This window comes from Diceros bicornis, chromosome 24, assembly GCF_020826845.1.
Source record: "Diceros bicornis minor isolate mBicDic1 chromosome 24, mDicBic1.mat.cur, whole genome shotgun sequence".
Taxonomy (NCBI): domain Eukaryota; kingdom Metazoa; phylum Chordata; class Mammalia; order Perissodactyla; family Rhinocerotidae; genus Diceros; species Diceros bicornis.
This window is the reverse complement of record NC_080763.1, coordinates 22,183,520-22,206,593: the sequence shown is the minus strand read 5'-3', so window position 1 is coordinate 22,206,593 and position 23,074 is coordinate 22,183,520. Positions and strand designations below refer to the sequence as shown.

The 23,074-nt window shown below is 37.5% G+C and overlaps 1 protein-coding gene across 5 annotated transcripts in view; it reads right to left on the bottom strand.

Moving 5' to 3' along the window:
• LIN52 (lin-52 DREAM MuvB core complex component) overlaps nucleotides 1–23,074 on the bottom strand; it is a 116,849-nt gene that overhangs the window by 92,304 nt on the left and 1,471 nt on the right. For 3 of the 5 annotated variants that reach the window (XR_009223718.1, XM_058567337.1, XM_058567340.1), the window contains exons 2-5: nucleotides 20,330–20,404; nucleotides 19,048–19,085; nucleotides 13,992–14,058; nucleotides 11,680–11,763 (exon numbers count right to left, since the gene is read on the bottom strand). Coding sequence is in view for 4 of the 5 variants with exons in the window: in XM_058567337.1 (XP_058423320.1) it covers nucleotides 11,680–11,763; nucleotides 13,992–14,058; nucleotides 19,048–19,085; nucleotides 20,330–20,404 (264 nt within the window). In the remaining variant the exon portion in view is untranslated. Of the gene's footprint in view, nucleotides 1–5,529; nucleotides 7,904–11,679; nucleotides 11,764–13,991; nucleotides 14,059–19,047; nucleotides 19,086–20,329; nucleotides 20,405–23,074 lie in introns of those variants that run through there. The other 2 variants (XM_058567338.1, XM_058567339.1) reach the window with 2 other exon arrangements.

Genomic DNA, 23,074 nt, shown 5'->3' with positions numbered 1-23,074 from the left:
TGTGCTCTGCATTTTTTCACTTGCAATTATCCTCATATATAATGAGCATTTTTCTGTCATTAAATGTTCTTTAATGCCTTAACATTATTTTTAATGGCTACATTGTCTTCTACTGTATGGATCTGTATAGATGTACTATAATTCACTTGGTTACCCCCCTAATGCTGCACTTTTTAATTTTTTTTTTTTTTTTGATGAGGAAGATTGGCCCTGACCAGATTGACCTGCGTCAATCTTCCTCTATTTTTTGTATGTGGGATCGAGCTGCCACAGCATGGCTCAATGAGCAGTGTGTAGGTCCATGCCTGGGATGCAAATCTGCAAACCCCGGGCCACCAAAGCAGAGCGCACGAACTTAACCATTATGCTACCCGGCCAGCCCCAATGCTGAACTTTAAATTGCTTCACTATGTACATCTTCTTACCTGTCATACATTTTATAGAATTATGCAGAATGCTACTTTAAAACCAACTCCATCCAAATTAACTTATGCCCTGCCTGCTATCCTCTATCCTTCCCCTCCTCTCAAAAAATCAGAGAATAAAACACCACAAGCATTTAATGGCAAAATCCTCTTTGCGTGTAAAGCCATTTCAGAGGCCATGTTGGGTTTATGAAATAACTTGACTAACAGATAAAAGATGAATGTTTATAAGCCTTAAAGGTAATTTGAGGCTTTGTGTATCCTAATCTGTTAACCAAAGGAAAAATGAGAAATAATGGCATGTTTTATTTCCCATTATCATAATACATTTAAAAAAAAATACACAAGGCTAAATTGACAATTTCTAATTATGAGGAATAACCTTAATCCCTTCAACATGGGATTTCTAGATTTTATACTGTATTACTACCTAAAGAGGATGCCATGCTAATGACTGTGGTGAGATGCTATGGCAATGCATAAAACAAAGATAAGTTTCATTTGGTATCTGAGAAATGCAGATTACAACATTGTCTTGTCTTTTTTTTTTTTTTTGTGAAGAAGATCAGCCCTGAGCTAACACCCATGCCAATCCTCCTCTTTTTGCTGAGGAAGACTGGCTCTGGGCTAACGTCTGTGCCCATCTTCCTCCACTTTACATGGGACACTGCCACAGATGGCTTGACAAGCGGTGCCTCAGTGCTCGCCCGGGATCCGAACCTGGGCCGCCAGCAGCAGAGCACACGCACTTAACTGCTATGCCACAGGGCCAGCCCTGCAACACTGTTTTTTAAAGGTACTTTTGAATCAAGCTCCCTGGCTTTCTTTTTCATGTTAAAACAATTTAAATTTATACTTTCTTGAATTTCCAGTCCTTGTCAACAGATATGATCAAGAAACATGAAAAAAAAAGTTCATCTTCACAAGAAATGAACACTAAAATAAGATATTAATATTTTGCCTATCAAGTTGGCAATGACTTTAAAAAATTATAATATTTGGTGTTAGCAAGGACGTAGGGGTAGGTAGTGCCTTTCTGGAAGATAATTTGGCAGTATATTTCACTCTCCATCAGAGATTCCACAAATTTCCAACTACATGTAATATCCAGTCTTCACTCCTAGGAGGAGTTTCCCCTGGTGCTGATAGAATCCAAAGATAGCTGTTAATTAATAGATGCATTAACATCAAATATTTTGGGCCAATTATCGTTTAAACTTCTGAATTTAAATTTAAATTTAAACTTCTGAAATTTTTTTCTAGTTAACAAAGATTTGGACGTCTACATATATACAAAGACCATAACAATTTCCTGAATAGCTATAGGTAGGTAACTGAATGAAAGAGTACTCCTATGGAAGAAAACTATACCTAGTAATTTATTCAACTGAGAGGCTTAATAACCTGCCAAAAAACATAGGGACTCCACAACTCCATTTCTGAAGTTACGGATATCCTGTTTCACACATTCATTTCCCTGAGAAAAAAACAACAATCTAAAACATTACCTGTTGCCTAGGTGATGTGACTAAACTAGACAAGAGCATTGCTTTCATTCTATTAATAACACCAACTTACACAACTGGCTTTTACTTATTTCTAAAATAATTATGGTGCCTGCCTACTAAGGAACATGTAAAAGAGTTAGGTGACTGTTTTCTTTAACCAAATCTCTCTCTTCCTTCTGATATCCTTGTTATTAACCAGGCTCAAAACAGCACGGTAAACTCTACCTCAATTCTTCCTGCTAGACTCCCATAATAGCTTCCAGCCTCCTGTCTACCTTTTCGTTCCATTCTACACACTAACGCCTCCTAAAGGTGTGTGACTGCCCCACTCAGAAACCTTCAGTGGTAGAATTTTTAATGACAGAAAAATGCTTATGATAGAATAAATGAAAATACATAGTACAGGCTAAAACTATATACATATACTATAGTCTTAGTCATGTTAAGAAGTATGTTTGTCTATATGCATGCGCACAAGTAGAAATGTAAACAGACACATCCACACGTAAAAGGGAAAAGGCGGGGCCAGGAAACACATTAAATGTTAACAGTGGTTACCTCTTCATGATAAAGCTATGGTTATTTTTACTTTCTTATTTATCTTTACAATAAACAAATTTGAGGTAAAGTCTCTTTTAGTAAAGTGTCTCTAAAAAGCATTATAATGAACATATAGTTAATAATACAGTCATTAGAACACTTTTTAAAGAACATTTCACATGCTCCCCATTACCTATGAGTCTAACTCCTCACCCCCTAGAGTTCAAGGCCCTCTTCAATCTGGGCCCCGTCTCCCTCCTAGTCTTAGTCCTTATGACCCCTAATATAACCTGGGCTCCTTAAGGACCAGATTAGATCACTCACACTGTTCCTTGATCATAGCTATTCAAACTCCGCTTTGCTCTGAATGTTCACTCCACTTGGAATATGGTCCCTTCCCATTTCCACCCATCAAGATCCTATGTGTTCTTTAAGGTCTATGTTCAATGATCCAGAAATAGTAAATACTACCACATCCCCTTCCCTTGTCCCTAACAGACATCACTAATTGACTTCTCTGAATCCAGACTCCTCAAAATCCTTCTCAATTCAACAGCCCTTTTTGGCAATCCTTACTAATCAATCCATGTTGACACACAAAAAGAAACTTATCTGCCATTCCTGTAGCAATCTATTGCAATTGCCCTCTTCTCTCCTACTCCCATAGTTCTTTACACTCTTATGGAGTTTATCTCCTCTACCTTTTTTTACGAATCATTTACTTAATTGTCTTATCTCCCTTTCCTACTAGATTTTAATCTGCACAAGGACAGTAATTATGTCTTACTCATCTTCATATCCCCTACAGAGCCTTGCAGGAAGTAAGCACTCAAACAGTTGCTGACCTGAACACTTCATTCTTTTGCAATTATCTCATCACTCAAAATGGCTAAATATTTGAAAATTTTATTTTAAAACAATTAAATTCTTCTTAAAGAAGGACTAATTAGTCCAAGTTTATTTCATCAATTGTAGCTAACATTCTTGCTTTAATTTAATGAGGCATTGTCTGATACCACACGATAACCAACAGAGTTAAAGGATAGAAAAAGATAAGCTGAGATGAGGGAGCTGAACCCATTCTGAGGGTCTTATATCCATGTATGGAAGCTAATGAATTAAACCATCACATTTGGGGAATTTTTTTCTACCAATCTTCTTAATCAAAAGCAAAATGTTATTTCTGACAATAGAAAAACTAAAGGACTCTGAGCATCAAAAATATACATTGCTTAACAAAGGAATTTAAAAAAAAATGGAGAGATGAAAAGGAAAACAGAAAACTAAAAGTCAAGCAAGGCATCAACAAAGTTAGGCAAAATAGTCTGATAAAGTCACAAGAATTTTTTACCTAAATCAGAAACCCCATTCAAGAGACAGGGATAGAGGAAAAGCTAATGGTACAGTAAGACTCATGCTGCCATCCAGAGGTTAAACGCTAGATGATTTTTCTCCTTAATCAGTCAAGTGCAGTTCATTTAACTTTCAACCATTACAGATAGAAGTAGGACTGAACAGGCCTTATAAAGTAAGCCAAATAACTCTGATGTCAGGCTACGAAGAAGAATATCCAGGGTGTAAGAGTCTCAGTTATTCTCTCCCTGCCCTCCTTCATACATTAAAATAAAAAATTAACAAAGTGAACTGTTCTTTAGAATTTTACCTAGATGGGAAACAATTTCTAAACATAAATGGCCACTTCTTCAAAAATCACATGTCTAGAGGGGACAGAAGTCTACTATACCACAGGCTAGCTTAGAAGCAGGAGGCTTCCTTTCGTATTACCACCAAAGAAAGTCATACCAAATAGTTTCTGATGCAGGCAACTTCATCAATATAGACTACTGGGATGAAGTATCAGGTTTGAATGGAGAAGTCTCAATCTTTTTACAATAAAATGTTCCTTTTAAAAACTATGGTAATTAAATTTAGCCGAATAACAGTCTTGCTGAATCTGCTAAATAAACAAACAGGATTAGACTATAAATTAGCAGAAGCAACTACTTATATCACAATAAGCTAAATTTCTTAAAACTTTTTTAGATGGTAATATACTCAGTGTGATCTTATTTACTTAATAACTTTTTAGCCAATCTTTTCTTTATAGTACCAAGGTAATTTCAAACCAGTCCAAGTAAATAAGTATAAATTAAATCGGGATTTTAAATTATTTTACAGTATATGGTAAAGTGAAATCAAAACAAATACGTCAAATTCAACACCTCTTCCAGATTAAAACACTCAACAAACTAAGAATATAGGATAATTTCCTTGACCCGACAAAGGGCATCTACAAAAAACCCACAGCTAACTACTTAATGCCTTCTCCCTAAGATCAGAAAGAAAACAAAGATGTCCACTCTTGCCACTTCTATTCAACACTGTTACTGGAATTTCTAGCCAGGGCAATTAGGCAAGAAAAGGAAATAAAAGGCATCCAGATTAGAAATAAAAAAGTAAAACTATCTCTATTTGCAGATGACGTGATTCTATTTTAGAAAATCTTAAGTAATCTACTAAAACACAATTAGAATTAATACATGAGTTCAGTAAAGTTGCAGGATATAAGATCAATAAACAAAAATTGTGTTTCTCTATAGTTAGCAATGAGCAAACTGAAAATGAAATTAAGAAAATAATGCCAATTATAATAGCCAAAAATATATATAATATAAATAGCAAATATAACAGCAAAAAATATATAATATCAAAAAATAAAATACTTAGGAATAAATTTTAACAAATGAAGTATAGGGCCAGCCCCAGTGCCCTAGTGGTTAAGTTTGGCGCACTCTGCTTTGGCAGCCCAGGTTCAGTTCCTGGGTGTGGACCTACACCACTCATCTATCAGTGGCCACGCTGTGGCGGCGGCTCACATACAAAATAGAGGAAGATTGGCAACAGATGTTAGCTCAGGGCGAATCTCCCTCAGCAAAAAGAGGAAGATTGCCAACAGATGTTAGCTCAGGGCGAATCTTCCTCAGCAAAAAAAAAAAAAAGAAAAAAAAGAAAAAAAGAAGTATAAAACTTATACTTTGAAAACTACAAAACACTGTTGAAAGAAATGAAAGAAGATCTAAACAAATAGAAAGATATACCACATCATACCTCATCTTAATATTATTAAGATGGCAATACTCCCCGAACTGATTTAGAGATTCAACGCAATCCCTATCAAAATCCCAGCTGACTTCTTTGCAACAATTGACAAGTTAAAATTCCTATGGAAATTCACGGGACCCAGAATAGCCAAAACAATTTTGAAAAAGGAAAACAAAGTTGGAAAACTCACACATCCCAATTTTGAAACTTACTACAAAGGTACAGTAATCAAGACAGTGAGGTACTGGTATAAGAACAGTTCAATGGGTCTTAGAAATAAAGCAAGCCATGTACTGTTGCAACTTATAAGACTAAATCAGGATCGTGTCCAGGTCATAATAGTGACGGAGTAGGGTTCAGGTAGAAGATAAACCCAAACCACTATCAACAAGCTCCATACTATTTTTACTATGTGAGGCTGATCATCCACTATCATAAAAGGAAAAATTTCAGACATTATGAGATCTTCAAATGTTACTTCTCATCGATAAAATATAAATGATCAAGGGGCCAGTCTGGTAGTTCAGTGGTTAAGTGCATGTGCTCCACTTCGGCGGCCCAGGGTTCACAGGTTTGGATCCCGGGCACACACCGACGCACCGCTTGTCAACCCATGCTGTGGTGGCGTCCCAAATAAAGTAGAGGAAGATGGGCACAGATGTTAGCCCAGAGCCAATCTTCCTCAGCAAAAAAGAGGAGGATTGGCATCAGATGTTAGCTCAGGGCTGACCTTCCTCACACACACACACACACACACACAAAAACATAAACTATCCAGAAAAAGAGCAATTTCCAGAAGCTGCATCTTTTCAGTTTTAAGTCAATGGATTTCACTAGAAAAATTCTGTCGTTTCATTTGAAGACATCAGCAGTTGATCATTCAATCAGCAAATACACATTGCATATTTACTATATGCCAGGTACTCCATGGGCTACAAAGATAGCATAAAAATATGGTTCTTACCTTAAAGAGTTAAAATCAATCCCAGCGATAAGAAATGTACCAAAAATCTCCCAAGATGGTCAAAGTGCCATACAAATGAAACAAATCAACTGCTCTAGGAGCAATTTGGGAGGCCAGGAAAGAAAGGTCACTTTCCAGATCAGGTATGAAAAGGAAAGGCTGATGAAAGAGCTAAATCCTGGGCTGAATGATGAAGGATGAATAAAAGTTCTAATACAGTCACATCGCTTAACAACGGGGATATGTGCTGAGAAAAATGTCATTAGGAGATTTCGTCATTGTGCACTCTCAGAGGGTACTTACACAAACCTAGTTGGTATAGCCTACCATATACCTAGGCTATGTGGTACTAATCTTAGGGACCACTGTCGTATATGTGGTCCGTCATCGACTAAAACGTCGTTACACTGCGCATAAATGTATTAGAAATAGGTCAAGGAGGGCTTTCTAAGAAAAAAGAATAGCATGAACAGAATTAAGAAGATGGGGAAGTGTTCCAGGAACAGTGAGTATTTAAAATGGGAACAGTGTAGATTGTTTTGGTAGGGAAGAAGTAAGTAAGAAGGCTAGAGATTAGGCTAAGGCCAGAGTGTAGAGGATTTTGAATGCCATGCTAAGGAATCTGAATTTTATCACATGGGTAATGATGTACTACTAATGACATGAGAAAAGGACAAACAGAAGCAAATGGTACTTTAGAAAAATTAATCTGGTAGTGGTAAACAAGATGAACTGGAATAGGGTAGTTGAGAGGCAGGGAGACCAGTTAGAAGGTGACTATAAGTAAAATAGGAAGGACACTGAACTCAGATGGAAGTAACAGAAACAGAATTCTTTATATGATAAGGCAGTTTACAATTTTTTGTATTTCTATATATTTCATGGGAATTTCATATAAATTAACTGCCCAAATCAAACCAAGGGGCCCCAATCATGAGAAGCTATAAATGCCTATACAAAAACTTACTGCATTCCAAAATCTGCAAACCATAAAAGTTATCTGAGACATAATCATGTACCAAATCAAAGGGCAGAGTTCATTTTCCAAAAGACACAATCTAGTTACTATCAGCCCTAGAAGGTTCACATTATTTCTATACTAACATTTAACAATACTCTAGGGAAGTGACTAACAATCATGTTTTGAGGACAAATATTTTTTGCATTTTTTTTCTTTCCATCATCTTTATCAGTGCAGATATTTGCATGAAAACAGGATCACTGGTCCTTGGGGATTCATCAGTTCCTATTGCTTATTTTTCATCCATGTCATTCTTTCAATTAATGCAGGAAAGAGGACTGAGACATTGAAACACCAGATTAGGGTGTCAAGTAAATGTCAACCCCTAGAGTAGATGAATAATCTGTAAGGACAAAAAAAGATCTTGCTTTTATGCAAATACACTATACACAATAAAGAAAGAGAGACTGTATCCAAGAAGTCCAATACATATCAATGTAATTCTTTCCAATTCTAAATTTAAAAACTATTTTCTATATGTCAGCTAATTCATTATGATCAGGGAAAATGACAATCAGTTGCAAAGCACTGCTACGGAAGTTGAAATAAGGCTGAGTTTTGAACTAGAAAATAATTTTGAAAAACCTCAGCTGTTCTCATGGGAGTCATCTGGCAGAAATGAGCATTTCTGTTGCAGAATTTTGGTTCTGTGCTTAAGATGGCTGAGTTGGGTGCCTTCAAACTTTCCACCTCCAAAGCTTTAAGTTTTAGAAATGCAAACACTTAACAGTAATAATGGTTTTAACCGTGTGGATTAAAAACTAAAACTAAAAAAAACCACACCAAGTTTCTGATTCTGTGGAAAGCCATTAAAATAGACTTTATTGATGCTTAGAGAACCAACTCATTATTCTAAAAACTGATAAAGAGAAAGAATCATTTATCCAGTAGGAACAGCTTTCAAGGTAATAAAAAATAGTTAATAAGATAAAGCCCATCACAGAAAAATTCTAGCTAATAAGAAGGAATGACAGAAGTAAAATATTACCATTTTCCAACCTATAGTAAAATAGTGGATCTAGGCAGTCATCAAAGGCTGATGGAGAATTTTTTTTTTTTTTTTTTTGTGAGGAGATCAGCCCTGTGCTAACATCCGCCAATCCTCCTCTTTTTTTTGCTGAGGAAGACGGCCCTGGGCTAACATCTGTGCCCATCTTCCTCCACTTTATATGGGACGCCGCCACAGCATGGCCTGCCAAGCAGTGCGTCGGTGTGCGCCCGGGATCCGAACCAGCGAACCCCAGGCCGCCGCAGCGGAGCGCGCGCACTTAACCGCTTGCGCCACCGGGCCGGCCCCGGCTGATGGAGAATTTTACAATGAATAATAGATCAGGCTAACAACACCTTTATCAATTAATTACATGACCAATCTTCTGATGGATGCATACAACACCATTTATGAAATATTCTTGCCAAAATGAAAATAAAAATCAAGCCTATAGCTGTGCAAGCTTCTAGATCAAACTACCAGGAAATAAAAAGGGATAGATGAACGTATTAAGCACTACTAGAGGGATGTGAGCAACAAAATCCAGAATGTAGAAAATTCTACAGAACATATAACTAGATTTAATAAATGGCAAGGGAAAATAAAAGGGAGGTGCAACCATGACAGACTAAAAGAGACTTAAGAGACATATCAATCAAATACAGTATGTGAACCTTATTTAGAGCCTGATTCAAACAAACCAACTGTATATGTAAAGACAATTATGAGTGAATCAGGGAAATCTGAATCCTGATTGGCTATCTGATGATATAAAGCAAGTCTGTTAAAATTTTTTAGTCATAATAATGGAATTGTGGTTATATTTTTTAAAAAAAAAAGGAGAGAGAGAGTCCTTGTCTTTTTAAATCACACATGAAGTTATTTAGCAATGAGGTAATATGATGCCTGCGATTTGCTTTAAAATAATTGTGGGAGGTTTGTAGAAGTGAAACAGATTGGACATATGTTGACTATTGAAGCCAGGTCATGAGTACACGAGGTAATTATTCTGTTCTCTCTATCTTAAATATACATTTAAAATTTTCCATAACAAAAAGTGGGGAAAGAAAATACTGCATTATCTTTCTAAGTAGGAAAGCAGAAAAACTAATCAGAGGGAATATAACAATTTCAACTACAACTAACTAGAGATAATACTGTTGATAAATACATTTGGTAATGTAGGATCTTCTTGATACAGCAAGCATAAAATTTATTTCATGAAAAAAATTGACAGAGAGACAAAGGATTGATCATTATGATCATTACAGCATTTATTATCCAGAGCTAGAAAAAGAATCAAGTTCTATATGATACAAGCCTTGCATTCATGAATTTAATAATCACAGATTTGCCTTTTCATTATAAACCCTGGAGGTCCATGAAATACACGGTAATTAGTACTTTTGCCAAGACATAAACTTTAATCACGAGAAATGACCAGTACACAGAGGAGAGTGAGGTAACAATGAGTGAACCTAGCAGACCACCTAGCAATCACATCTCAAAGCAGTTTGTTATTTTCTGCTCCTTGATTCGTGAAGCGATTAAAAGATGTTTTCTCGGTAAAAGAAAGCCAACTACTAACGCCAATATTGAAAATAAAGAAAAGATAAAGAGGGCTAAGGAAGTGATAACTATTAGTCAAAAATTAGAAGTTTTAGGGGCCGGCCCGGTGGCGCAAGCGGTTGGGTGCGCGCGCTCCGCTGCGGCGGCCCGGGGTTCGCTGGTTCGGATCCCGGGCGCGCACCGACGCACTGCTTGGTAAGCCGCCACGCACTGCTTGGTAAGCCATGCTGTGGCGGCGTCCCATATAAAGTGGAGGAAGATGGGCACTGATGTTAGCCCAGGGCCGTCTTCCTCAGCAAAAAAAAAAAAAAAAAAAAGAGGAGGATTGGCGGATGTTAGCTCAGGGCTGATCTCCTCACAAAAAAAAAAAAAAAAAAAGTCAGAAGTTTTAAATTAAATTTTAAAGTGAAATGTTGAATTTGACAGTAACAAATCAATGACATGAACAAATCTACTATACGCTCTACAAACAAGGAAAACAATTTGTGAAACTGCTTTTGGGATTGCTCTACTCAGTGCAAAACTTGCAATTATGAAGAAAATTATAAGCTACAGTAGCTTCTCAAAACTGTGGATTTACGAAGGTCTCAGGACGTACACACTGGGAACAAAGTTCTAACCACTGTATTTATGTTGAGTATCTCTTTCAATTACAAAGTGAGAATTTCCAGTTCCTTTTCCAGTTTTATAATGAATACAGTATGGAAAAAGACACAATTTATAAAGAAATAATTTTAAACTAAAAGAATGGAGAGCAGACAGGAATAAATGAGAACTTTTAAAATATTACTCATGGTAGATTACGTTCTCGGTGTGCTATCTATCCCTTTCTTTTCAGGGAACTAATTGTTCCCTCCCATTCCATGTGATTTGAGTCAGACTAACCCTTCCAATCTGCATCTGCACCCAGGACCTAGGCTTGATCCTTCGGAGTGCTCCATGCTACCTGGTTAAAGGACTGGTTTCAGGATACGTATGTGAGCCAAGACGAACAGAGCCCTCACCAGGACCTTTTTTTTGGAACATTCAGAAAACAGGTTCTTTCTTTGGGGATTATGAGATTTAAAGACACATAAACTAGAGCTCCTTTTGGCCACCTTCCCCAGGTCTAGGAAAAAGCCATCTGAAGCACCAAAGAATAAGACTAACATACGAATGAAGCAAAGCCCTGAGATACAAAACAAAAGCAAGAACAAGAGCACATCCCAGTGACATCATTAAGAGTCAGGGATCTAGATATTCTCAAAGCTATTTCTACTCCTGGAATTTTGATTTATGTGAACTAGTAAAGTTCTTCTTTTGCTTAAGCTAGTTTGATTTGACATTCTATCACTTAAAACTGAAAAGGTTTCCAATATACTTTTACTGTACAGAGAAAAATAACTTGTTACCTAGTAAACTCAACAATTATTCCAGCACACACTATCATAAAAGGCACACTTTAGATTACAGTGACTTCTTACCTTCAGAATACCTAATACAGATACTTTCTGATTTACAGCTAGAACTCATCATGAAATACACAACATGCAACCCTGAATAAATGTGCTCTGGGTACTCACACTCATCCAGCCCCAGCTGATAGGCCAAGTTCTGTAGGCCTCGTACCTTCTCCATCAAATTAGCTGTGGTAAGGCTCCCCAGTTCTGAAACAGAGTCATTTATTTCAATACCATTTCTTTCCACTGTTCTCTAGCAACACCTCATTTGGATTGGGAATCCTTGTTATGAAAGTTTTCAAGCTTAATTCCTAGCAAATAAGTAGAAAATGGATCCATATCTCTTCTCATTCAATCATTCTCCACACACACACACACACACACACACACACACACACACACACACACATACCTCTTTCCCACTACTGCAAAATGCCTCAAATGAGCTTACTCACTTAATGAGAAGAGAGTTAGCATAAATACAATAGCAAATTATGTGTTTTATCCTAAGGATCCTTTTATAACATTTATTTTGCCTATCATACAAAATAAATACACCATTAAAATATAAAACATTGTGATTCGACATAGCATTGAGAAAGCCTACAGACAGATCTCTGTCTTGCAAAACGGACAGTGTCTCCACTGTCATTTATAAAACAGCAACTAAACACTTACTGTTCCCCATTTCCCTAAGTTTAGAAAGCAAAGACTAAATATTAATCCAAACTATCCCTTCAAATCAAATTCCTATAAAAATTTTTAAGTTTATCAGATAAAAAGACAGTATACTTAAAATAAAAACTTATTTTCCAGATTTTCACTTAAATAGCACTCAATTCCTTTTAGGTTTAAGACACAGGTCAATTTGTATGGAATATAATGCTATGATCCCTTATTAAAAATTTAAAGTTTCCTTAGAAAATATACACTGATGGGATATTATATAAATGTCTGTTTGGAACATTAGAACAATGAACCCGAGATGCCCTTGAGACTTAATTTTTCCATGGCTGGAGGAGGGAATCTGCATTTATGCATTTCATGCAGAACAATGAATTACTTCTGAAATCAAATAAAGGTGTTATTTTCTCCCACTTATCATGCCACACTCATTATCTGTATCTGGCATATGCAGACTTTCTTGATTTGTTCAGCCACTTAAATAGCTCAAGAATCCCAGAGTTTTAGCTTAATTTCAGTTTATTACTTCACAACCATCATGAATCTTATCACCAGAAGGATGATAAAAAATTAAATAAAGTAGAGCAAAATCAAGGAAAATTAATGTTTTTTAATTTAAATTTCCACTTTGTGGTTGAGTCCCAAGTCATTTATCAAACAACAATATTCACTACTTACAGTATTCTTTATGGGAAAAATTGGATAGAAAGAAATAAAAGACAGGTTTTAACCCACTAAGGGGTTGTCAATTAATAGTACTGACAACAATATATGCCAGTAAATCCTAAATAAGGCACTTGTGTTATAGTTGTAAGAGACTAGACTTAAAAGATCAGAGTTTAAATTTTAACTCTTTCTAATAAATCTTGGTTAAGTTAACCTCTGAACCTTAGATATCATCATTCCTAACTCACAGGACCTTTATGAGAATTAAATGAGAATATCTACATGAGAGCTTTTTGTTAACTGCAAACATTATACAAAATAAAGTTAATATTAAAGGAATTTAGCAGCAGAAGAAATCATTATGACTGAGTCTTGCACTGGCAGGATTTCTACACATGGAAAAGTAGAGGACAGCATTTAGAAGAGATTTTTTTCTTTTTGGCCGGCCCCATGGCTTAGCGGTTAAGAGCGCGCGCTCCGCTGCTGGCGGCCCGGGGTTCGGATCCCGGGCGCGCACCGACGCACTGCTTCTCCTGCCATGCTGAGGCCACATCCCACATACAGCAACTAGAAGGACGTGCAGCTATGACGTACAACTATCTACTGGGGCTTTGGGGGAAAAAAAAATAAATAAACAAAAAATTATTAAAAAAAAGAAGAAGAGATTTTTTTTTTTTTTTGACGAGGACTAGCCCTGAGCTAACATCCGATGCCAATCCTCCCCTGCCTTTTTTTTTCTTGAGGAAGAGTGGCCCTGAGCTAACATCCATGCCCATCTTTCTCTACTTTATATGGGACACCGCCACAGCATGGCTTGATAAGTGGTGCATAGGTCCGTACCATGGATCCGAACCTCCAAACCCCAGGCCGCTGAAGCGGAGAGTGTGAACTTAACCACTAGGCCACTAGGCCAGCCATGAGAAAGGCATTTAGACATGAAGAACTATGACTAAGGATGGTTAAGTAGGCAGTTTGACTGAAATCAAGAATACATTTAAGGGAATAGTAAGAGAAGAATTGGAAAGGTGGTTTGTAGAGGAGCATAAATGTCAGGTTAAAAGTTAGAGGCCACCAGCACTGCTTACCTTTCAACATGTCGATGTCATCACGTTCTATTTCAGCCATCCATTTGGGTGGAGAGCTAGTAATAGGCTGTCAGAAAATAAAAATATATCCATTCAGATACATACAAAATGTGAAGAGACCCTACTCTTCCTTCTTATAAGAAAAGTAACTTGTCACACAGCCTTCAGGTTGCTTGAAAATACTGGCAAATTATAATTTCAAAGACCTAGATTTCCTCAGGTTCAGATACGGCCTACAAAGTCACCTTACAAAATAATACTGTTCATCTTTAAAGTCAGTCTCAGAGAATTCAATCCATTTACATTTAGAGTGATTATTTATATATGAGGGCTTAATGTTGCTATTTTATCACTCATTTTCCAGTTCTTTTGCATTTGCTTTCTTTCTCATCCTGTGTGTTTCAGACTACCAATTCAGTTTGGTAGTTCTGTATGATCTTTTCCTTAGTTTGCTCTTTACTTACCATACGTCTTTCTGTTCTGATTATTTGTTTAGTGGTTACCATGAGGTTTTATAAAAAATCTCGTAGATGAGATAGTCCATTTTCTGACGGCCTCTTATTTCCTTAGACTAAGTCAATTACATCCCATTCCTCTTCCCCTTCTCAGTTATTATTGTCAGAATTTATTCCATCTTGTGTTGTGAGTTTGTGTTTAATGTGACGAGGTTATATTTATTTTTTGGTATTTTCCTTCCCTTAATCTTTGATGTTATAATTAAGCGTTTCTAACCTATTCTGATAGAGAGCTGCAATTTTTCTCATTTTGTCTACGTATTTTTCTCCTTGCTTAAAGGTTTGTAACCCTTTTCTCTTTTTTTTTTTCAGGCATGAGGGCCTTCTTGAGCATTTGTTGTAGTGGGGAGCTTGTAGCAATGAACTCCCTTACCTTTTGTTTATCTCGGATAGTTGTTTTTTTTTTTTTTTGAGGAAGACCGGCCCTGAGCTAACATCTATTGCCAATCCTCCTCCTTTTTTTTTTTCTCCAAAGCCCCAGCAAATAGTTGTATGTCATAGTTGCACATCCTTCTAGTTGCTGTATGTGGGACACGGCCTCAGCATGGCCGGAGAAGCAGTGCGTCGGTGCACGCCCGGGATCCGAACCCTGGCCGCCAGTAGTGGATCGCGCGCACTTAACTGCTAAGCCACAGGGCCGGCCCTGTTTATCTCAGATAGTTATTATTTCTCCATCATATCTGAAGGATATTTTCACTGGATAGAGTATTCTTGGCTGAAAATTTTTGTCTTTCAGAATTTTGAATATATCATTCCACACTCTCCTAGCCTGTAGAGTTTCTGCCGAGAAATCGGCTGAGAGCCTGATTGGGATTCCTTTGTATGTTATTTTTTCTTGTCTTGCTGCCTTTAATATTTTTTCCTTTGGCATTGACTTTTGCCAGCTTTACTATTATATGCCTTGGAGAGGGTCTTTTTATGTCAATATATTTAGGAGATCTGATGACTTCATTCACTTGTATTTCCAGCTCCGTCTCCAGGTTTGGGAAGTTCTCAGCTATTATTTCTTTAAACAAGCTCTCTGCTCTGTTTTCCCTCTCTTCTCCCTCTGGAATACCTGTAATCCTTACGTTGCATTTCCTAATTGAGTCATATTTCTTGGAGAATGTCTTCATTTTTTTTAGTCTTAGTTCTCTCTCCTCCTCCATCTGGAGCATTTCTGCATTCCTATCCTCAACAATGCTAATTCTTTCCTCCATATTGTCAGCTCTGTTCTTTAAAGATTCCAGATTTTTCTTTATCTCCTCCATTGTGTTTTTCATCTCCAACATTTCTGATTGGTTTTTCTTTACAGTTTCAATCTCTTTTGTGAAGAAGTTCCTGATGTCGTTGAATTATCTATCTGTATTTTCTTGTAATTCATTGAGCTTTTTTATGATAGCTATTTTTAATTCTCTTTTAGGTTATAAATTTCTGTGCCTTCAGGAATGATTTCTGGGTGCTTGTCATTTTCCTTCTGGTCTGGAGATTTAATATATTTTTGCATACTGCTTGAGGGGGTGGGCTTATTTTTCCTCATTCTGAAAATATCTGGTCGCAGCTTCCATCTGCCACCACTGAATGGGGGTCAAGAGCTGTGTATTGATAATATCTGGTTGCAGCTTCCACCCACCGCCACTGGGTGGGGGTCAAGAGCTGTATATTCTGAGCCCGCCGTGATCCACAGGCACTGTGGCCAATTGGTTGTGCTGGAGCACCTAGTGGGGGGGAGGGGCTCTTTCTTTCACCTGCCGGATCCCAGGGGCTTCTCACTCTACCCTTGCTATCTGCTCTCCTGGGGTGCTAGCTTGATGAAGGCACCCCCACAACAGTTCAGTCCCCTCCGTATTGAAATTTCCCACAGGCTGTGAGGGAACTTGGAGAGCGACGGTTTTCCCTCGGAGGGCTGCCCCCTCCCCCCTCTCTCTTTGAGACCCGCGTGGACCCAGAGGTGAGGGACTCTTTCGCCTGCCCTATCCCAGGGGCTTCTCACTCTTCCTTCACTATCTGCTCTCCTGGGGTACTAGCTTGATGAAGGCACCCCTGCAATGGTTCAGTCCCCTCCATATGGGAATTTCCCACAGGCTGTGAGAGAACTTGGAGAGCGACGGTTTTCCCATGGAGGGCCGCCCCTCCCCCATCTTTCTCTGAGAGCCTCACGGACCCGGAGTCGCTGCTGTTGGGGAAGGAGAGGAGTTTTCCTTACCTCCTTCCACTTCCTCTGGGGGGTCCAGCACCTCCACCTTCAGATGTACGGCCGCGTGGGTCTCTCAGACGTCTTTTGTGTTGTGTGAGTGTCCTCTGTTGGTATATGAACGTCCTTTTTGTTGTATCTTAGGTGGAGAGTCTAAGGGGGAAAGCTCACTCCACCATGATGCTGATGTCCCTCGAGCACTTTTCCTTTTTTTTAAATGAATATTTACTTGGTACTATGTGACAAGCAAAACACTTTACATGCATCATGTCATTTAATTTCCAAATCAACCCTAGGAAGCAGCTATTATTATCCTCACTTTACAAATGAAGAAAACTGAAGTAGAGGAAGATCATAAATAACTTGCCTCCAGTCACACAGCTGGTGAAACCAGGATTCAAAACCCATGTAGTCTGAGTTCAGAAACCACTACTCTATACTACCTCCGGTAGAAGGCTCTAGGTCAAACTCACCATTTTTCCCTCTACTAGGGAATCAGACCAAACCAGGGGATCTTAACCTGGAGTTCTAGGATGGCCCTGAACCCCTAGAAACAAAACTCAAAATAATACGTATGTGCATACTTCTAGGGAAAAGATATAAATATTTAATCAGGTTTTTAAAAAACACCACACTAGGGCCGGCCCCGTGGCTTAGCGGTTAAGCGCGCGCGCTCTGCTGCTGGCGGCCCGCGTTCAGACCCCGGGCGCACACCGAGCGCACCAACGCTACCGCTTCTCTGGCCATGCTGAGGCCGTGTCCCACATACAGCAACTAGAAGGATGTGCAACTATGACATACAACTATCTGCTGGGGCTTTGGGGGAAAAATAAATAAATAAAATTCTTAAAAAACACCACACTCTAAAAGTTTTTTAAAAAACACATACTTATATTTACAACTTAAAACACTTAGTTTTCAGTTAATTACAACTACACATGAATGATAAGAAAATTAAATCAGGTCGTTTCTATTCCATATACTAGACAAAGCTGATATAAAAATAATAGCTACTATGTATTGTTTATTATGTCCTAGACACTATGCAAAGTGTTTTATATGCATTATGGCACTTTACACTAACAATCCTCTGAGGTAGTTTCAGATGAGAAAACCAAGGCTCAAAAATGTTAGGAAGACAGTTAAGTAGCAGATTCAGGACTCAAATCCAAGTATGTCTGACTGCAAAGCCTATGGTATCCAGCACTCCTCATGCTTAGGCCTTACTGGATGCTAATAAAGCACAGGCCAGTTTTCATACAACTCTAGCTCTTGAAAAAATGAAAGAGGCTACAAAATCAGATTCCCTCTGAACAAATACTCTCACGGGGCATGAAAGCCATAGGCCCAGGGGGGTCTTAATAACTCAGCACCTTTAACTCCAATAATGAGTAGAGAATGCTAAGCATATAGTAAAGTACTGTGAGAGTTATATTACAAATCCCCAATGGTATGGTTTAATAGAAAGAGCATGGGCTTTGGAATCAGACAGACCTGTGTTCAAATCCCGGTCTGTCACTCACCAGGACTTGGGCAAGTAACTTAACCTCCAAGTTTCTCTGTCAGTCAGTGCTTTTAACATTGGTCTCAAATGCTTCTAAGTATGGTGTTTAGAGTATGGACACTAGTAATCAGACTAATGAGTTCCTGGTTCTGCCACTTACAGCCTATAACCTTGGGAAACCTACTTAACCTCTCTGGGCCTATTTCCTTGTTTGTAAAATAAGGACAATAATAGTACCTATATCTCATGCGGTTTTGTGAAGATCAAATAATACATGTAAAGTGCTTAGAACAATGCCTGGCATATGGTAAGCATTATGTAAGTCCTAGCTAATATGATAATCATATTTTCCTGGCATGGGAATATATATATAAGAGAATACATTTAGGGCATCTAGCACAATGCCTGCTGCCCTGCCAGTGGGAAAGTTGTGGCTCTAATGGATGTCTTTCTTCAGATTTCTGATGTGCAACTGAGAAATTTCAAAGTCCTCTAAGGAGGTGTAAGTTAAGGTCATAATGCATTACATAAACAAAAGAGAAAAGCTTCAAAATCATAGTTTGAGCAAAAACAGTACTGATGTTAACGTTAAATATTTCAATTGCCTTACCTTAAAAGCTTTTAAGCTGAGAAAAGAGGCTAACAGACAAAGGTCAAAATGCCAAAATAGAGCAGTTGGACAAAGGAAGACATCATCATCAATTAATATGATGATAATATAAACAGATTTCCGGGGCTACAGTCACAAAATGATTTTAAGGCTATGACATTATTCTTGAAAGTGAACAAATAAGAAATATTTGAACTTTTACCCAGGAGCAAAATATTGCATCAACTTCTTTAGGTAAGAAAGATATTACTTACACTTTTGAAGGAAGCTGCAAATTCAGCAACGCCTGGTACTAAAAAAACAAAACAAAATACAACATTATTCCTTCAATAAATATTTTAGTGCCCCAGACAAAGAAGATTCAGATAAGAAGAAGAAAACAGCCCTGTCTTCAAGGAGCTTATAGTCTGGAAGAGGAGAGAGAGTAAATTAATAACTGTAATATTTTTTAAGTGCTCCAAGAAAGATACCAGATGCTATGGGAGGACTCCCTTGCCCCCCAAAATGTAAATCTAAATCAGACTGAGGGAGCAGGAAAAGCTTCTCAGAGAAAATAATGCCTCAACTGACCCTTGAAGGATCAGTAGTGAGCTGGAGGACAGGGTGGTGAGATACAATATCTCTTACCAAAAAGTTCAAATTTCCTTTATAGGTATGCTGTTCTGTCAATCCAATTGTTTATTTAAATGTCTCACAGGAAGAATCACATTAAAAAACAGAAAAATAAAAACCAGATATTTAAAAATAAAATAATGTTAAACCTAATTAAAAAAAACAAACTAAAAATAATAAAGATCAGTAACATCCAATATTGGCTAGCATATGAGGAAATGGGCATTCTCTTATACAGTCATCCCCTTCCATGTGCACAAAGATATATGTGCAAGGACATACATTGTTAAATTGTTTGTAATAATCAAAAATTGGATAGAACTTAGGTTTCCAAATAGGGTATGAATACATAAACTATAGAATATCTATATAATTAAATATTTTAAAAGAATGAAGTAGATCTATACCTACCAACATGGAAAGATCTGTTAATAAATTACTAGGTGGACTAAATTAAGCTGTAGACCATGTACATATGACTCCACCATTACACCAAAAAAAACAAAATAAAAACCCTCAATATACTTAAAAATATACACTTATTTGTTTATCTGTATAAGCATAAAAAAGGTCAAAAATATCAGTACTAAACTATTAACAACGGTTAACTTTTTAACAGTGATTGAAGGAGGTGAAGAAATACTTTATGTATCTCTGTATTGTTTGAACTTAATACAGGTGTAGTTTTTTGAAATAATTATGTTTTAAAGGCTCCCTATCATTTCCTGAGTCACACTGTGTTCTGAAAAAATAAAAACACCAAACAGCTATTCTTAACATTGGATCACAGAATTCAGTCTCTTCCCTTCGAAGTAAAATTCAAATTTTAATCATTATAGTTAAATGATAACTATTCAAAAATCTCCCTCAAAGTAGCACTAGTTCTCCTGCATCGATTCTGATATAAAGAAACCAAAAACTTACATTGTTCTGGCCAAAGGTCTGGCGAGGCACGGTCAAGTTTTTCAAAACTTAGCAAAGATGCTTCCAGATCTGCCCCTAGAACAAAATACCCAGATGAGCCAAGAAGACACAAAACACATTAATCTATATTTTATGACACTTCAATCTTAAAGAACATAACAAACTGGAACACTCACCTGGAAGTCTAGAGATTTGAGTTCTATAACTACTGATGCTACTGGACCATACTATACAAATAACTCATTCTTCCTCATCAAATCTCACTTTTCCAATCTCTAAAATGGGAGCAATAATTTAACACTGTGTTAGGAAAAATGAATATCAACAAACCCACCTGCATCTTCACTCATACTTTCCTCCAGTAACAATCAGTTAAGCGTCCCTGCTCTGAAGAAAGATAAACTCCTCTGCTAGGGTTCTGGACTCATCTTCTCTTGCTTTGTCAAAAGACATCATCTTGAATAATCTCTCTCTCGCACAACCAGTTTCTACCTTCTCTACTGGCTCATATACAACAGCAAGCAAGCCTACTCCAGAATTTCCCTTCTTTGAAAAAAACTCTTCCTTGACCCCATGACCTCCTTACCTCTCCTTCACTGCAAAAGTTCTTGAGCTGTCTATCCTGCTGTCTCTACTTCCTTACCTCACATTCTCTCCTTAACCCATGACAATCAGGCTTCTGCCCCACATACATGGAAACTACTGTTGTCAAGGTCATCTATGACCTATGTTGCTAAATCCAGTGGTCATGTCTCTCTTCTCTCTTATGTGACCTCTTTGCAGCATTCACACACTGACCACTCTCCTTGAAACACTCCACTTCTAGCTTTTATAAGACCACTATGCTAGTTTTTCTACTATCTCACTGACTCCTTCTCCAGTCTCCTCCTCCACGCAGGCCCCATCCTAAGCTGGCTTCACTCTCCTCCTAAAGTCTCCTAAGATCTCATCTCATACCCTTTACCATCCTTTATATGCCAATGACTCCATAATTTTATTTCCAGTTTCAATCTTTCCCCAAACTTCAGAGTTGTATATCCAAATGGCTACTTAACATCTCTCTCCATGTACATGTGTGAAAAACACCTTAAGTCTAATATGTTCAAAACCATACTCTCTCAGTCCTCTCCATTTCAAGAAATAGTACCACCATGAACCCCAGTTCTCAAACCAAAAACCCAGATGTCATCCTTCATGCCTCCTTTTCCTTCACCCTTCCATAACCAATCCATTAGTAAATCCACTACTTTCTATCTCCAAAATACACCCTGACACCAAATTAATCCAAGAAACCATCACTTCTCTCCTAGACTACTTCAGTAGCCTCTTAATAGGTCTCCTTGCTCTCATTCTTACTCCTTCCCCTCCCTACCCTCAAATCTATTCTCCACAAAGTAGCCAGAACTGGTTTTTTTTTTAATGTCCATCAGTTCCTGTCACTCTCCAGCTTAAAGAACTTCTTACCAGCTAAATTCGTGAATGTATATCTACCGTGCCCTGTAAAATCCTACATGATCCAGCCCCTGACTAATTCTTTGACACCATTTCCTCTCCATTCTTGCCTGGGCACACAGTAGGTGTTGGATTTTAACAACAGTTAACATTTGTTGAGTACATATTGTATACTCAATAGGCTAACTAGTTGCATAAATTAGTTCATTTAATGATATAAACAGTAGTTCTTAACATTTTCTGGACAAGTCACATCTTTGGAAATCTGAAAAAAAAGCTATGGACTTACTCCCCAGAAAATGTACATATGTATAAAATTTTTCAATATGTGCTTTTCTCTAAACTGAATTTTCTTCCCAAATATTCTAAGAGAATTTCCAATGGCATTCTAATTGGTAAAGAACTTAACTCCAATCCATCGCCTTAACTAAAGCATCCAAAAATGGTAACAAAGAAAAGCTGTGTGTAACACAAAATGTCAATTTTCAAATGCCCAAGGAATGGTACTGACGGGAAGCTCTACCATAACAAAAAGAAACTTATTGGGGGTAGGATCCAACAACCAACAAGGGTGGCCTTATGATACCAGTCTGGGGCATAACTCAGACTCCGCTGTGAGTCTTACTCTCATAAAATAACTAATTAGATAGCTTTACTTGATTTCAATTCTCTCCTTTTCAAAGAAGTCCCAGTAAATTTAGCCTTAAAAAGATAAATGCATAAATGACCTAAACTTTTTTCAAATCAACATTATTTGAATTAAATTTTAAAGACAGAGACAGGTGGAGCCCTAAAAACAGAAGTGATGGAGCTAGGCAATGGAATATTTTAGGATGTGATACTTATTTAGAAGATGAATTTAAGTTCAAAGTGCTCCACTTGATTTTGTCAGATTAAAAATAAAATATTAGATGGAGAAGGGTGAAACTCTGTGAAAGATGAGAATAAAAACTTTTAAAAATCAAGAGTGAAAAGAGAGTGATGGTGGAGATGGCTAGAAGATCAAAGGAAAAAAATATATAACATTTCCAAACTCTTCCCGGCCAAAGAAAGGAAAAGAAATTGAGAGAAGACAGGGAAAAATCAAACACAAGGAACATAACTTTAAAATCTCCAAAACTTATAAATTTACCATTTTAACCATTTTTAAGTGTACAGTTCAGTGGCATTAAGTACATTCACATTGTTGTGTGACCAACATCACCATGCATTTCCAGAAGTTTTTCACCTTCCCAAACTGAAACTCTGTACCCATTAAACAATAACTCCCACTCCTTTGGCTGACATTTTAAA